The sequence below is a fragment of the Protomyctophum parallelum genome (genome assembly GCF_964188405.1).
Source record: "Protomyctophum parallelum genome assembly, chromosome: 3".
In the NCBI taxonomy this organism is placed as follows: Eukaryota; Metazoa; Chordata; class Actinopteri; order Myctophiformes; family Myctophidae; genus Protomyctophum; species Protomyctophum parallelum.
Window position 1 is genome coordinate 25,104,478 of NC_139698.1, and position 17,151 is coordinate 25,121,628.

Sequence of the window (17,151 nt, forward strand, 5' to 3'; positions counted from 1 at the left end):
GAAAATTGGTGAAGAAGGAGGGTGGGAGTGGGTGAACAGAACAGAGGGAAGGGAGGTGCAGGGTAATGGAGGACATGGGGAGAGAGAGAGAGACAGATGGAGAGAAGATTGATGAGGAGAAAGAGAGATAGAGAGAGACCGACAGAAAGAGAGAGAGAGAGGGGGCAAGATTAAAGGTTAGTTTGACAGACGGTGGAAAAAATAAACAAATTGAAATAACCATCTGCTTTCTCTAAAGCTGTCTTGTAAATGTGAGACTATCTCATCCCACACTGTCGGGCAGACCGCTACTGCCAATGGATTTAGTGTCTTAAAACAAAACAGTAGTTATCTGGAGATGGTGAGTGAGGTGAGCTCGTTAAGTAACATGAGTGACAGGAGGGGTTGTGGTGAAAGTCATACGCATGCACAAATGAAACTGTTACGACGTCACTATCTCTGCCGCTCCACACTTAACTAGACTAGGAATTATGTTGTCTTGCAGCACTTGGTTGCTAATAAGCACAATGGCTACACGATTATGGGAAAGAACTATCATTATCTTGCTGGATTGTTTGATGTTTGGGGAACAAAGCTAGTCTCTTTCATGTTTTGCATCAACGTTTGGATTATTTCCAACTAAGCAGACATTCTGACTTCAGTGGAATGACAATATGCCAATAGTTTAAATGTATTCAATGTGTAAATTAAAATATCCACATCATATTGCGCACCGTGAATGCAGCTTTTGTAGAGAGAGACTTATACACAAACTTTAATGTTTTCATAATAATTAAGTTGATAATCAATTGCTGGAAACTAAATTGCAATAATCAATTCCACAGGCGTTTACTTTGTGCATCCCTGCTAGGTTCAGGAGCCCAGCCTGACTGCTTTCCCCCAGCCGGAGGTGTCTTACCCTGGGGCACATTGAGTCTCTTTTCCTGAGCGGTGCTGGGGAGGGCTATGGGCCACGCGCCTTGTCTGTGATCTGACAGGAGCAGGTGATAGGCTGGGTTGTTTAACAGCAAGGCTGGGAGGGTACACACACATACACACGCACAACACACGACAAAGCACGGACACACAAGGCACCAGGCATTGTACAGGCACACACACAGATGATATGGTTTATTCACGCAGCATACAAGGCGGCGAATAAGGCACAATGCAATGCAACACAGTACATAATGCAGCATGGCACAACAACACAACACGGTACATGGCAACAACACAACACAATTCAAACGACACAACGACATCACAACACAAAAACACAACCGTCATCAGCAAGACAATGTTAGCAATAGCAAATCCATCACAGTACAACAGAGAACACACGGAGCACAGATCACATACAACAGAACAGGAGAGCATAGCAAGGAACAGGCAAAGTTAACACAACAACTCAGGCCAAAAAACATAACAACGAATCTCAATGGATGGAATGATGTGTGAGTGACTTTTGTTATTTCAAACTATCACAGGCGCCTGGTAAAGACAGCATGCCCCACGCCCCCCGCACGCACGCACACACACACACACACACACACACACACACACACACACACACACACTCTCTCTCTCTCTCTCTTGCCCTCTCCTGGAGAACAATGGGTCTTCTATGTCCTTTTAAGCTCAGCGCAATCTGCATTCTCTTTCTCGCACACCACCTCTTTCTTCACATGCATGCCACATTTTCTTCCGCTCCCATCATTTTTTGATCCCCCCCTAATACCCCCGGCGCAAACAAACACGCAAACAATGTGTCAGTGGAGGAACCGCGGCGGATACTCTTCTGTACACAGTTTAAGGTTGCGTTCTCTCACGACAAGTCAAAGTAAGTGCTGATTCTGCGGTGCAAATTGACATGTGGAGGATTTACAGTAACTTTGCATGATGTTGTAGAGACTGTCACGCTACTGAAAACCATGTGTGATTTGCTGACTCAGTTGCAGTCAGCAAATCAAGGACAAGACAATACGAAGCGATCTTACATAATACAGCATGTACACACATCTGTCTGTGTGTAGTCAATCCTACTTACGCTATCCGTTCTTAAAAGGGACACTTCACCCCTTTTGCAACCAGATCTTATTTTAATGATGTTCGGGAGACAAGAAACACTTTCCTGGGGGTTTTTATGTGGGAAATATGTGTTTTTAGACTACAATTCCCATAATGCTTTGGTGCACTGCTCCTCCTTGTGGATAGGGGGGAGGGCTGTCTTACTGAGACAACATGTAGTCCAGGATGTAAGTGAGCCCAGTATCCTTGGAAATACTAAAATATCTTAAAACTCATATCACCCACATAAAAACCTCAGGAAAGTGTTTCCTTTAAGTACATTTTGACCACTGTGTGTGTGGTCGTGTGTGTGTGTCCTTACCGGTGCTGTCTCGGTGGTCCCGTGGTCGCAGCAGGGCGGTGGGTTCCTGGTATTCGCCCTCTCCTCCCTCCCGCTCGCGGTCGTCGGGGAAGGTGTGTATCCGTTGGTAGCGGCTGGAGTAGCTGTGTGTGTTGTTGATGACCACGTTGTCCGCGGGGACGGAGAGGTGGACGCGGAGCTCATCGCTCGACAGACTGCCCTGGGCCTGGCGGGTGGGTGAGGGGGAGAGAGAGGGCACTTAACTCTATTGGCAGGGCTTCTCAAAGTGGGGCCAGGGGTGCCGCAAAAAGAAATACTTCGATTTAACCACTTAGAACAGGGGTGGGCACGCCACATGCTGCCCCCACCTTCACTTAATGCGGCCCGCATGTTAATATCAGAATACTGATATAGTATTGATTTCAGCTGTTACAATTCCAAACCCGCTTTAATTACTTCGCGAATAAATGACTAGTACTTAATGACTAGTATTAAAATGTTATTGTCTTTTTGTGTCCAATGTAGTTATATTAACAAGTCAACGTAACTGTAAACTACTAAACTAAACTAAACTACTATAATACTTTTCAGGATTCCAATTTAAAAAATAGCTAAATAATTATTCAGGTTTTCAATTCAAATATAGCAAAAATAGCCGATCTACAAGCTCGAGCTTGTAGATCGGCTATTTCTTGCTACGACAGTAATATGCACTGTGGCCCCCTCTGGAGTGAGTGGTCCATCTTACTAGTAAGATGGACCACCAAACCGCCTTACCAAAAAAATGTGCCGATCTACGACCTCCCAACGTGTCACGTTGGGAGTGTGATGCGTTGGGAGCTTGTACATCTGCAATTTTTGTGGTTAATTCAATTATATATAAACTAATATAGAGGGTATGCGCATGACATCATCATCAAACCCGGAAGTTATACAGGATTGCCTACTGAGTGACAAAAAACTACTTTCTGGCAACCCATGCATCCAAACAGAAAAGTCCTATCTAATTGCATTAAACAACGTTAAACAATGTTAAACTCACTTTGCATGTTGCTTTGCCACTCGATGTGTCATTCACTTTAAGCATGCACAAATTGCGCATACCCTCTATTCTCCCAAGTTCTACATATTTTCGTACCGTAATATGACATGAATGGGAGGTGCTAACAAGTAACAATGCAATTCAGGGGTGCCATGGATGGAAAAAAGTTGTTTACAAAGGTGACCCGAGACAAAACAGTTTGAGAACCAGTGCTCTATGGCAGGGGTTCTCAACGTTTTTGGCTGGGGACCCCCAGAAATGCTTTGGCCATGTCTCGCGATGAGATGGCCATGTCTATGCAGGACAAAAATGACAACTTGAGGCTTGAACCTGAAAACGTAATGTTATGAAAGCACTGCCTCAATCTATTTTTTAAACTGGGTTGAAATGAGATCATTTCAACACATTTCAGACAATAGTGTGCTTTTATCGTGAACAGCGCTGAACAGGCCTTTAGTGCAGCTATGTACGAACTGCAGCATGGAAACAGTTATAATACGGTATATAAATCAGTAGAGAATCTTTTCAAAGGTATTTATACAGTGGTTATTGTTACTACAATTTAATACTATTGAGCGCTCCTTTTAAAATCTCTTCACACGATAGGGTAAGTGATTTCTGTCATTGCTTTGGTAAAAAATACATTCAATGATAACAGCATTCAAAACACCCCTCCCACTCAAATGCAAGGATGAGCTAAATTAAATGAATCTACCTTGACTGACGGATAAAACACAATAAAGCTCAATAGCATATTTCCATTGTGGTCCTTTGAATGTTTTTGTTTTTGATGTCCACGCTGTGTGCGTGCGTGTGTTGGGGGAAGACTAGTGCTGGCATTTTGGTTGAAAGATTAGGGGCTATATCTTGCATGGCACAAGATATAGCCCCCTTTTAACTTTACATTTTTATTATTTTGAAAAACCTTTTAAAATAGTTCAAATAGCTGATCTACAAGTTCACAACGTGTCGATGTAGATCGGCTAGTTGAACTATTTTAAAATGTTTGTCAATATAGTCAAAAATGGCAAATAAGTTTAGGGATAAGGATTAAGGGGTGGGGCAAGATATAGCCCCTAGACGTTGAGAAATGTTTTCATTGTTGGGTAGTTTTGGTGCCAAGCTGCATGTTGCTACAGAGACCTGTGTGAAGAGATTTGAAATAAAATGCTGAGAATGTGTCTGGGTGGCACAGGGGTAAAGTTCCTGTCCATCACGGTGGAGAATGAAGGGGTTCCATTCACGGCAACGGCCTCCAGCTTGACCGGGTGCTCCAACGAGCACAATTGGCTGCGTTTGTGCCGCTGGCATTGCCACCCACCCCAGAACACACAGTATGGGGTCAGCACTCAGCAGTGACAGGCTAGGGACTAACAATACCAATTTTGCAAAGTAATTTGCAATGACTAAATACGTAAATAGGGCGAGAAAAGGAGGAAACAAAAACAAAGCTATGTTAATCGCTAAGAAATGCTTGTAACCAATTGTAAAATAAATAAATAAATGGCTTTGACACATACACATATAGTTATCTGTATACTATAGAAAATACAAAAGTTTTCTTCCACATACCGGTAGCACACATACTGTACACCAGAATCCACCAGATATACCACTAATAAGCTCCCCAGATATACCGGACATAATGACAAGCCTGGCTAGGCTTGCTTCACAGAAATCAACGGTGCACTTGGAACACATTCTCAGCCTCTCATTTCTAAAAGTGCCCATTGTGTAGTTTTCAAGTGAATACCAGACGGACGGTACTCAGAGCACAGGGCGGTTCTGATGCCTGAGCACCTGAAAGCAGACATGGTGGCTGAAGGCGGTCATCTCACCAGCTGTCTGGCGGCTCTTGTCTTTGTTCGGCTCTGCTGTCCTCAGCAAGCATCAGTCGATTCGATTGACTCTAAACACCAGTTCTAGGAGTCTGCAAACAGTACTATATGCATGCATATGCAATAATACATGCTGCTGCTAGGTTGGAGGGGGACTTGACCTTCAAGTAGACACGCGCGCAGACTGTGCGCGCACACACACGCGCGCAGACTGCACACACACACACGCACACACACACACTGGATTCTCACCTTGCCTAGTATTTTTTTCCAGTACTGCCTCCATAGAATGACAGCTATAACAGCCAGTAGCAGTAGGATAATCCCCACCAGGCAGCCAATCAGAATGGCGGTGTTGCTGCTGTCGTCCTTGGCCACTGGAAGTCCCGCCCTTGGAGTCCCGGCAGCAAAGTCGGGCCCTGGAGAATGTAGAAAAATAAAGAGGAAAAATGCCTCAATTGCAATTGGTATCGTTACTGCTTTCCGTGACAAAGGGGAATTGTGTGAACGGCAGCAGTCCAACTCTTACATGTGCTGTGTTTGTGCACATTCAATATGGCTCTTACACTCAAACTCTTTGTAACTGGCTGTTTGCTGGTGAGCCAAAAACTGACACACATCCAACGGTCATGCTTGTTCTAACTCGCTCCACAGAGGAGTGTCAGCTAAAATGATGGTGAAAATGTCAATCCAACTCAAAGTGTATGTTCGTACATGTACAAGGGTTTGTGCCAGGATGCGTCGGAGGTTCAAGGTTTTTTATTGTTACATCTTGTGTATGGGTAGATAAGAGTACAGTTGTTTTGGTCTGGTTCCTGGGACATTGCAGCACCAGCAATAATAATCATCATCCTTATATCAACATAAACATAAGGAAAAAACAAACAAACTGACGTTTGTCAGCGCTTATCGGTGCGTGAAGGTGCTGTGTGCAACGCTCCTACTCCTAAGTTATAAACATGCACAGTATTTACATGTACGGTGTGTCTGTACAGAAAGTCCAGGGTCCGTCCGGCTGCACAGGCCGGGGTTGAGTCCTACGTTTCTTATTAGTTTGGTGTCGAGTCTGGAGGCAACCGTGGTCGTGTAATGTATCAACAGCATTCTCACGCACGAGTTACTCTTCTCCAGGTGGGGAGAGGGCAGTGCTGTATTAGCAGCACCGTCCGCATGGTGACAAAGTCCCCATGCCACACCCCGATAGCTTCATCAGGCTTAGCGCGTGTCTGATGTGGGATTGTGTGTGAAAGCACGCATCCAGTATGCATTAGTTCATACCACGGCGTCTCTCTCAAAGCCCTACTGCACTGCTGGGAACAGAATGTGCACGCAGTGTAATTCTGTGCCTCTCGGCAGCCCTTGGAGTGAGTCCGATTTATATTATTAATTTGGCGACTGTTGTTATTTCTCCCGCTGTGAAGGTCAAATGTGTCGTCTCACTAGAATGAGAGAAAGGGTTTTCTTTGCGAAACCCTTTGGCATAAACTTAGGACCATAAACATAACTTGTAAAAGAAAACCCAAGTCCAACTGGACAAAAGCTGGTACGGTTGTAACATAAAGCACGCACACGCGCACGCACACACACACACACACACACGCGCACGCGCACACACACACACACACACACACACACACACACACACACACACACACACACACACACACACACACACACACACACACACACACACACACACACACACACACTGACTCTCTCAGCCCAGACTGCACAAGGGTGGTTGAGAAAACCCAAACACAGCCGGTCAACCACAGCCGAAGGAAGATCCAAAGCTCTGTTCTGCAACCACACAGAGACATTTTAGAGTTCTGTTATTGTCTGGATGTGTCAAACGGAGCCTGGGCTCCTAAGAAACATGCAGTGCGGGGAGACCACAGGAAAGCCCAGCTGTTGTTGTACATAAATATAACATGCTATAGCAAAGTGTTAGCAGCAAAGGGTTTGTTTCCCTTCCTTGTTATGTCTGTATATCTTTAAACCCCAGCGGGATTGAGAAGGAGTGCCAGACGCCTCTCCTCCCCCCCTGGCCTCCAGCTCCTGCTCCAATAAACCTCCCTCTGCTGAACAGTGGGACACTTTTAAGAGGAGGATGTGCTGCACTAAACCCATCTCACTGGTCCCTCTCCATTCGTCCGCCTCCCACCCTCTCTCTCTCTCCCCCTCTCCCCCTCTCTCTCTCTCTCTCTCCCTCTCCCCCTCTCCCCCTCTCTCCCTCTCTCCCTCTCTCCCTCTCTCTCTCTCTCTCTCTCTCTCTCTCTACCTCGTTTTTTTAAATTTCCTCCTTTTTTTGTCTCTCTCACCTGAAAGCGTGCCGTTAGCCGGGAGGTCCGAGGTGATGGGGCTGGAGGTGGGGGGGTCTGGAGGAGGAGCGAGGGATGGAAAAAGGAGGGGAGAAGATGGAGTGGATGAGAAGAGAACTGAATGATGGGGAGGAGGAGGAGGACTCAGGAGGAGGGTCGTGGAAGAAGGAAGGTGGAGTGAATAGTACGAGTCTGTCTAAATACATGTAGAGGTACGTATGAGTCGCATTTATTTAATAAAGCTAAATAGAGCAAAAAAAAAAGGTCAACATTATTGTGCAAACGATGGTTACTTGGGCGGTAGCAAGCACTTTGCCGTTAGCAATTTGCTCTAATGGTTAGAACACATTTGCCTAAAATTGTTTATTACAAAGAATTTGAATATTCCCACAGCAGAAGACATTTTGACCTGGTATCCAGCATTCCCTTTCTCAGCCTGACCTCTAACTGCCTCATGTGAACGTGACTAAATGGCATCATTAGCACCTAACTGATGGCCGTCTCCCTGCCAACCTGCCAATTATCATAATGTAATATCACGTTAAATTTACAATTTAATGTGAATAATAATATTAAATAAATGTACTGGTGTAAATTGGGGGAGTCTATATAATAGAGTCCAAGTCAGTCTGTGGTCCTTTGAATGAGAGTTTCAGTACTTTGCTTCTCGATAGAAGTGCTTTGGTGTGCCGGTGGTGACCACCATGACATGTTGACTATATACACTGTGTCATTCAGTCTGCAACAGGATTAACATTCAGTTCAAGTGAGGGTATTTTTGTATTGAGAGAGTTTACACAAAGGAGCCACATCTGTCACATTGCATCTCCGCTGTGAATAGGCTACTCTATAACGCTGGAATGAGAGACCGCCTCAGTCACACAAAGTTGAAACTTCATGACCTTTATTATAGCGCCAATACCGCCTTGTCCTTTCCGCACAATGAGCTCCCTGAGATAAGCATCTTGCAGTGAATGTAGGTAAAGATTGATGGAGTGAAGGCTGGCTGGAAGCCCAGAGGATTTGGAAGTGTGTGGCGTGATGACATGAGTGTGTGTGAGTGCATGTGCGTGCGCATGTGTGTATGTGTGTGTGGGGTCTTTGGTACTCGTGGCTGCCTTTTGGCACTGAGCCGAGACATTGTGCCGACAATCCTATTACTCAGGAGAGGAGATACACAAAGAAAGAATGATGGATAGAGCTTTGCTTGTGTCATTTTGCGATTAAAGGGTTAGTTTTGGACTTAAAGCTGTAGGAAATACTTGCCATTAGTATAGTAGTTGCAAAGGTATTAATTCCTTCCCTGAGTCCCATGGTGGGAGTTCTGGTCTGGTTTTGTTGAATATTAAGTAGTTCCAGGTCACTTGGTGGAGGCCATGCATTAAAAAATAAATGAATCCACAAAACTAGAACTAAACCTAAAATCTGGACTAACCCTTTAACAGCAAAAGTGAGGAGGAGAAGAAGAGGAGGACGAATAAGACGGGAAGACAAGGAAGAGGAGCTTGAGCATGGATCAGAACTCACCGTTGGGGCCAGCGGTGGTGTTGGAGGAGTTGTCGCTGGGCGAGGGGGCGGAGGACAGGGTGGGCAGGCCGGGGGGGCGGGGAGGAGCAGGGGAGGTGGTGGGGAGAGCCGGAGGAGCAGGATGAGGAATATGAGGAGGGGTGTCGGTGACGCCCTCTCCAAATGGCTCTGAGAAAGAGAATAGAGAGAGAGAGAGAGAGAGAGAGAGAGAGAGAGAAGAGAGAGAGGGATTCAAAGAGATAAGAGTAAGAGTTAAAGATGACATGAATATCATCTCACCTCATCACAACAAACACTGACCAATTATCAACATGGCTGTCCGACACCCACAGAGCAGATAGAAGATGATGAGCAACATATCCTCAGGTTAAAGGCTTTATTGACACCAATAAAAAAAACATCCAAAATGGCCGCCTGCCGTTCTGGTCTGGTGGGGATAATTAGTAATAACCAATCTATTCTTTTTTGGGGGGCGACGAAAGCCAAGTGGTTGAGGTACAGTATGTGCCACGTAGGCTCCGACTGCCTGACAGCATGTTCAATCCCCGGGGCCTGTCGGACCTTTGCTGCATGTCTCCCCCAAATAAATTATTGTTTTTAACTTGATTGTTTTAAACCTTTGCCCTGCCTCTTCTCTCTTGTGCAGTTTCTAGGTATAGCACCTAGATAAAAAGGCTCCTTGTTTCAGACAACCACACAAGAGTGTAAAACCTCAAGCCACATTCTGAAACACAAACAATCTCCCTCCCCCACAGTTCCTCCTCCTCCACCGCCTCCACCGCCTCCGTTCAGCCTACCAGAGGAGAAGGAGATCTCGCTGATGAGGAGCCAGCGGTCGGCGAAGAAGAACTTGCAGCAGAGGATCTTGGCGGGGCGTCCGCCCAGCGGCAGGGAGACGGGCCTGGACGACGGGTCCTTCAGGTCCCCCAGGGGGACGGCCAGCGACAGCGGCGGAGACGACCACGGCTGCAGGAGCTCCGGCTTGAACTGGCACTCCACTCTGCTGAAGACACGCACGCCCTGCGTGTGCCGGTTGTTGCTGTGCACCTGGGGAGTGGGGGGAGGGGGGGAATACCAGATATTATCCCATTTAGGCCTGACGTCAAAATAAAATAAAAACGTTCGCTCTGAAAGAATATATATTCAAAGATTTGTGCCCACATTTTTACGATTTTTTAAAAATAGCAGACCTACAAGCTTGTAGCGCGGCGCGCTATGAGCTTGTAGATCTGCTATTTTTCAATAGTTAAAACACCAAAAGGGGATCCCGTACAGAATGGGTTATATATATACCAGATATTATATATATATACCAGAGGTGGTCAGGAGGAAGTGGGGAATGTTGGAAATCGGGCTGCATAAGTAATTATGAATATGGTCTTCATTTTTGTGTTTTTTTCCTCCTTTTAGAGAAGCAGTTTTTATATTTGAAATAAAAGACAGATGTGAAGTTGAAAGACATATAAAGGTGATTAGAAAAGTGCCGGACTTTTGGGTTTGCCCTCCTTTTAGAGGAGCAGTTTTTATATTTCAAATAAAGAAAGAAATGAGGTGATTTGAAAGGTTCATACATTGTTGCTCTTTTGCGTTGAATGTGAATACAAACAGAGTGAAGTCCAAAGGGCGTTGGGTCTTTAGTATAGAGCTTGGTGCCTATAATGAATAACATTGAAAGAGATTTGTGCATACTGGTAGTTGTCTGTAGCACTCATAGTTAAATGCCTTGCTGTGCACCTGCACTAATAAACATTGTTTGGATTCAAGGATCCAACATGATATTGTCACTAGGGTTGGCCCGATCGGATCGGGTGATCGGAAATCGGCTCAGATTTTGTCCAAACATAACGCAAATTCACGGAAATTACACAGTCTCTCTAGAGCCATTCAACGAAACGGGTCTTTCATATTTTTCAGCCACCATCCTGATTGGCTAATATTGGCTTCCAAAGTTCGCAGGAGTGCTCGGTTTCAAACAAAATGCAGCAAAATCATGAACACATTGTGTGATTTCCGTAATATTTGGCACGCACATTCCCACTAGGCAGAGGAAGTAATGCCACTTGAATATTTTCAACTCAGCCTCATGGTGCCGCTATAACTGGCCGATTAGTGTTATGACCTGGCTCTTGGGCCATAACAAAGGAGGAAGACACACGGCTGTTTAAAAGTGCACAAACCAATATTTATTTACATTAATTTATAACCAACTTAATACGAATCAAACAAACAATACTACAGTTCTAAGGTGGAGTGTGTTATTCAGTAGATCAGTAGTGTAAGTGAGTGGATGTGTGGTGGGTGTAGTGTGGGGTGTTGAATGGTGCAAAGATGCTGCTGCTCTCATGGAAGAAGAGAGAGACTGATCGTGGCCAACGCCCAGCCATTTATAGTGCACCTTGGGAACACTGGCCAGGTGCTCCCAATGCACCTGATCAGCAACTCAGAACCTGTGGGAAGCCAAATGCATAGGTCTACACAGGAATACACACAGGCCCTAGTAGCCCAACTACAGGGGGCTGTGACAACCTCTAACTGCACGATCGGTGTACAACTTTGTATGCACACTCCCTAGAGGCCAAGGAAAAACCTTTGCCTGGAATTTTTCACATCTGCTCTTTATAGCGCCACCAGGAGGCCGACATAGTCATGTGATCAAGACGGGTTTGTTTGATTTCTCATAATCCATCCTGATTGGCTACGATTGGCTTCTAAAGTTTTCAGGAGTAGCCCGCTTTGTACCCATTTTGTACAAATCGCCACAACTACTCAACGCAGCGTCCGATTGCGGTGAAACTGTGCATGCATATTCCCACTAGGCTGAGGAAGAAATGCCACTTGACAGTTTTCAAATCAGCCTCATGGTGGCACTACAACAGGCCAAATCGCATTCATTTACATTACTCCTAAACATTTTCCCAAACATCACACACACTCCTATCCTCCTGGTGGAGACCTGTGCCCAGAAGGGCACTTTTTCTAGTTTTGCTATGATTCCATGCTTTCATAGAAAGAAAAAACAAACACAATGACAGTCATTCTAATAAAATAGTCACATTTTGCCTTTCAATAATTGAAAGGCAACACAACAGACTACACTAGAGTGACATACATTTAATTGAAAGGCAACACAACGGACTACACTAGAGTGACATACATTAGGATATTTGCTATATTGTAATATGGCATAAGTGTTATATAAAAATATAAAGATCGAATGGGGAAAGATCGGTATGTCTCAAAATCAAATGATCGGAATCGGAAACATCCCTAATTGTCACACTATTTGTATTCTTTATTTGTCTTAAAAAAATGTAAGCCTTAAATTACTTGTTATGCCTTAAGTAAAGAACTTCGAATTAAAGTTTTGTCTGAAATGTGCTATACAAATAACCTTGCCCTGTGTAAATTCCAAAGAGATTCTGCAAGCAGATGCCAGTGTCAGATAACACTGGAAATGATGAAATGTCATCATGCAGTATTTTTCCTGATCCATTCCGTGTTTGGATGGCTCAACTAAACGTGTGCATTTTCCACTCATGCATAATGCATCGTAGGCTACTCCGTCCAAACTGCTTCCAACAGCCGGTTCACCTGATCCTCTGGCTTCAATCAAACCGCTTCAGGGTTACACTATAGAAGCTCAGACCACCTTTCCCAGATGGGCCAATTGTTTGATCGGCAGCCACATTTTGGCTGGGGTGTGCTCAGTACCTTCTCGAAGTCTAACCTAACCAAACTAGAAAGGTAAATGCCCCAGGGTTCAGTTCAAGCACACCAAGGCAGGCAGGTGTGTTCAGTCTGATAAGATATACCACATTTATCCCCTGCCACAACATAGAGGCAGCGTGATGGAAAAACAGCAACACTGCTCGTTGTAATTCACGGCTACACACACTCAAAACGCTAAGCATAGTACGCACAAGGTGATGATTGGGACTCACAGCTGTACCTAATACAATTTGGACATACTTCCGCCATACTTTATGTTAAGACACTGAAGCCCTAATTGCTCCTGACGTGCCGGTTGGTTGGCCTTGCATGGTTTCTGCCGCCATCGGTGTATGAATGTGTATGTGAATGGGTGAATGTAATGCGCAATCTATGTATGTAAAAGCGCCTTGGATAAAAGGTGCTATACAAATGCACCATATTTTCAATACTGCTAAATTCACTCCTGCAGCGATATTCTGCTCCCATGTTCTGAGAGTACACAGAGACATTCAGTGCATTGTCTATGGTGAGGAGTAATCCCATGTTCTGAGAGTACACAGAGAGATTCAGTGCATTGTCTATGGTGAGGAGTGATCCCATGTTCTGAGAGTACACAGAGAGATTCAGTGCATTGTCTATGGTGAGGAGTGATCCCATGTTCTGAGAGTACACAGAGACATTCAGTGCATTGTCTATGCCGGTGAGGAGTAATCCCATGTTCTGAGAGTACACAGAGAGATTCAGTGCATTGTCTGTGGTGAGGAGTGATCCCATGTTCTGAGAGTACACAGAGAGATTCAGTGCATTGTCTATGGTGAGGAGTGATCCCATGTTCTGAGAGTACACAGAGAGATTCAGTGCATTGTCTGTGGTGAGGAGTGATCCCATGTTCTGAGAGTACACAGAGAGATTCAGTGCATTGTCTGTGGTGAGGAGTGATCCCATGTTCTGAGAGTATATACAGAGAGATGCAGTGCATTGTCTGTAGTGAGGAGTGATCCCATGTTCTGAGAGTACACAGAGAGATTCAGTGCATTGTCTATGGTGAGGAGTGATCCCATGTTCTGAGAGTACACAGAGAGATTCAGTGCATTGTCTATGGTGAGGAGTGATCCCATGTTCTGAGAGTATATACAGAGAGATTCAGTGCATTGTCTATGGTGAGGAGTGATCCCATGTTCTGAGAGTACACAGAGAGATTCAGTGCATTGTCTGTGGTGAGGAGTGATCCCATGTTCTGAGAGTACACAGAGAGATTCAGTGCATTGTCTGAGATTCAGTGCATTGTCTATGGTGAGGAGTGATCCCATGTTCTGAGAGTACACAGAGAGATTCAGTGCATTGTCTATGGTGAGGAGTGATCCCATGTTCTGAGAGTACACAGAGAGATTCAGTGCATTGTCTATGGTGAGGAGTGACCGCCGCTCTCCTCACTACAGCAGCCGGCAGAGCCGGGCAGAAAACGGAGAGGCAACGTTGAGAAAGGCTCAACTTTGCTGCCGCTGCGCAGCCAGACAGAGTAGCAGCCAACCAGAAGCGCACTGTGGTCTGAAATAGCCGTGGACTAGAAGTACGAAGGAGATAAATAGACTATTGTATGGAAGTACTGAATATTAGGCCTGACCTCAAAATAAAAAATAAATCTTCTAAATAAATATTTTCACGATTTTTCAAAAATAGCAGACCTACAAGCTCGTAGCGCGCCACTCGGTGGCGTGCTATGAGCTTGTAGATCTGCTATTTTTCAATAGCTAAGGCATAACATAATGCTAACACCAAAAGGGGTTCCCACCCAAAATGGTTTAAACAAGAACTGATTACATAGTAATATTTGTCAGGTGAAAGATGCGGTGCGGAGTGCGGATATCAGCCCTTTTGCGGTGCGTGTGGCATAGATTAGGAGGCAGCCAATCATCCTACACTCCCATTGACTTAGGCAGCGTGTGTGGCAGCCAATCAGGTCTAGGCATTCAGTATGACTAGGGTGTCGATCTTGTCGTCTACATTTCATGAGCTTTCATTAGTCAGGTTTCACCTGACAAAAAAACATGTTACACTAGCAGTTGTAGATGTTTTTACATGGCCTATTTCTTACCTAAAATCTATAGATTTGTCTAGAAACAAGCTGCCAGAGGGGAGCACCGTCCGAGTGTCTGTATTTCTCCTCAATGCCTGGGAGCTCTCCTACCGGGCACAGCTACTGGCTTTGAGCCACCCGAAACAGCAGAGCCCATGGCGGACCACAACTTCCTTATTTATGTGGGTGTCACTCGGACATGCTGATTTAGCGGAAAATCGTACTAGAAATGGCAGCCGCGGCTGGTCTGAAGTGCAGCGTTAGGGTTGAGCTCAAGGGCTCTTTCGCAAAACATTGTGGGAAAGTTTTAATTGATTGGAGTAATATGTCAAATGAATAACACATTCTCATCCGGTTGCTTGTAATTGCTGTGGCGTGACCGTGGGCTGGGTGCTGGGTGGGCAGTACTGCGAATGAGGAGAACTTGCATGGAAGAAGAAGAGGGGGAGGCTGCAGAGGTTGAGACAGAGTACGGAAGAAGAATGAGGGATGAAGTGATAATGATGATGAAGTAGAGAGGAGAGGACAGGAGAGGAGAGGAGAGAGCAATACATCATGTCTGTTTATACAAGCAGGGTACGAGAGAGAGAGAGAGAGAGAGAGAGAGAGAGAGAGAGGGAGGGAGAGAGACAGAGAGAGAGCATCCCATAAAAGTCCTTGTAATGTACGAGGCATCGGTGTGACTATACACAATGAGAGGAGGATGAAGGTTGTGGGCGGGAAGAGGAAAGGATAGATGAGCAGGGAGACAGGGGGGAAGATGGATGACTTATGTAACGCGCATTTGAGCATCCGCATTTATCAGGAGGTGCAGATTGACTGAAAGGCAGCCCTGATTAAACAAACATGCAGCGGAACCTGCGCCTCATTAAAGTTCTCCTTATATACACTGTATCTGTGAAGCGTTTAGAGGCTGCAAAGCTTAGCAGGAGCGCTAAAAATAACTGCCGAGCAGAGCTACAGTGAACACAACTCATCCGTATTCATCCGTTCGCTTGTTCTGCACTAGTCGCTGATGTTTCCTGAGCAGGGAACAAAGACGCAATAAAGTTGAGTTGTTGCAGCCTATACCCAACAGTTATTTCTTTACTGCCATTTATATATTGTGAGGCTGCTACAGTGCGTTTGTTCCACAAGTGAAATTGCACATAATATTTATTATAGGCCTACATCAGTGTGGCAAGAGGACAGTATGAGAAAGTGATATAAATAAAGTGATATACTGTGTGTGTGTGTGTGTGTGTGTGTGTGTGTGTGTGTGTGTGTGTGTGTGTGTGTGTTGCAGGGAGATATAGCGTAAATGTAAGCGGATGGAGGAGCGGGCAACCAGATGGAGCACGTAGTGACCAAAGCAAATGGTCAAAATGGGAGCCGTGAGAGGCAGAAGGAGTTACGGTGTGAATTATTACGGAGATGGAGGTGGAACTGGTAGAATTAGCAGCCATGTGTGCTCACTCTGCTGCAGGGTGAACAACTATAAATGAAAGAGACAGGAGGTGGACGGGAAAAGGGTGGGCGGAATAATAATGATAGTGGTGGGTGGTATATAGAGGAAACAAATTAAACTATAGCGCTCGCTCCTTCCCTTTCTAGGGCTGCAGGTATAAGTGAGCGTGTGTGTGTGTGTGTGTGTGTGTGTGTGTGTGTGTGTGTGTGTGCGCGTGAGTATGTTTGCTTGCGTGAGTGTGTGTGTGTTTGCAGAGCATTGTTCATCAATGTCGTCTGGAAACCTTGTACTTTTCAGGGAATAGACAAGAGAACCTACAGTATGTTCCAATGCCAAAGGGGGGAAAAAATAATAAAAATGGATAAACATTTACAAAAATACAGAGAGAGAAAACAATAACCACTTTCAACCTGGCATCCATCTTTTGGGCAGGTCATTCCTAGCTAAGCATTTTGAAAAACCTTTCAAAAATAGCAAAAAATTGCGGACCTACAGGCTCACTTTTGTGCGACATGGTCATAAGACCAATAAGGGAATAAAATAGAGCATTCGTTTATAAGAAAAAACAATATGAAATATGGACAGCTATGCGATTTGACATAAATGGCATGAATGTGAGTGATAGAGGGAGATGAGTAAGGTAACATTGCACTGGTAACGCGACAAAAATAAAATCAACCAGGTGCTCGATGGAGATGCAAAAAATATATAAAGGAAAGTAGGATCTGGTGCTGCAAGGATCAGAGCACTCGAAAGGTAAAAAAATGTAGGAGAGGGTATGTATCATACTTGCCCTGATGAAGACATGTTGGCTTATTTTAACTTTTCTAAATAAAGTACA

The 17,151-nt window shown here is 44.9% G+C and overlaps 1 protein-coding gene across 5 annotated transcripts in view; it reads right to left on the reverse strand.

Annotated features, from left to right (window-relative positions):
• ddr1 (discoidin domain receptor tyrosine kinase 1) overlaps positions 1-17,151 on the reverse strand; it is a 96,215-nt gene that overhangs the window by 9,261 nt on the left and 69,803 nt on the right. For 2 of the 5 annotated variants that reach the window (XM_083760659.1, XM_083760656.1), the window contains exons 9-14: positions 9,873-10,122; positions 9,076-9,243; positions 7,549-7,605; positions 5,480-5,646; positions 2,369-2,573; positions 899-1,012 (exon numbers count right to left, since the gene is read on the reverse strand). In XM_083760659.1, coding sequence (XP_083616785.1) covers positions 899-1,012; positions 2,369-2,573; positions 5,480-5,646; positions 7,549-7,605; positions 9,076-9,243; positions 9,873-10,122 — 961 coding nt within the window. The remainder of the gene's footprint in view (positions 1-898; positions 1,013-2,368; positions 2,574-5,479; positions 5,647-7,548; positions 7,606-9,075; positions 9,244-9,872; positions 10,123-17,151) is intronic. The other 3 variants (XM_083760657.1, XM_083760658.1, XM_083760660.1) reach the window with 3 other exon arrangements.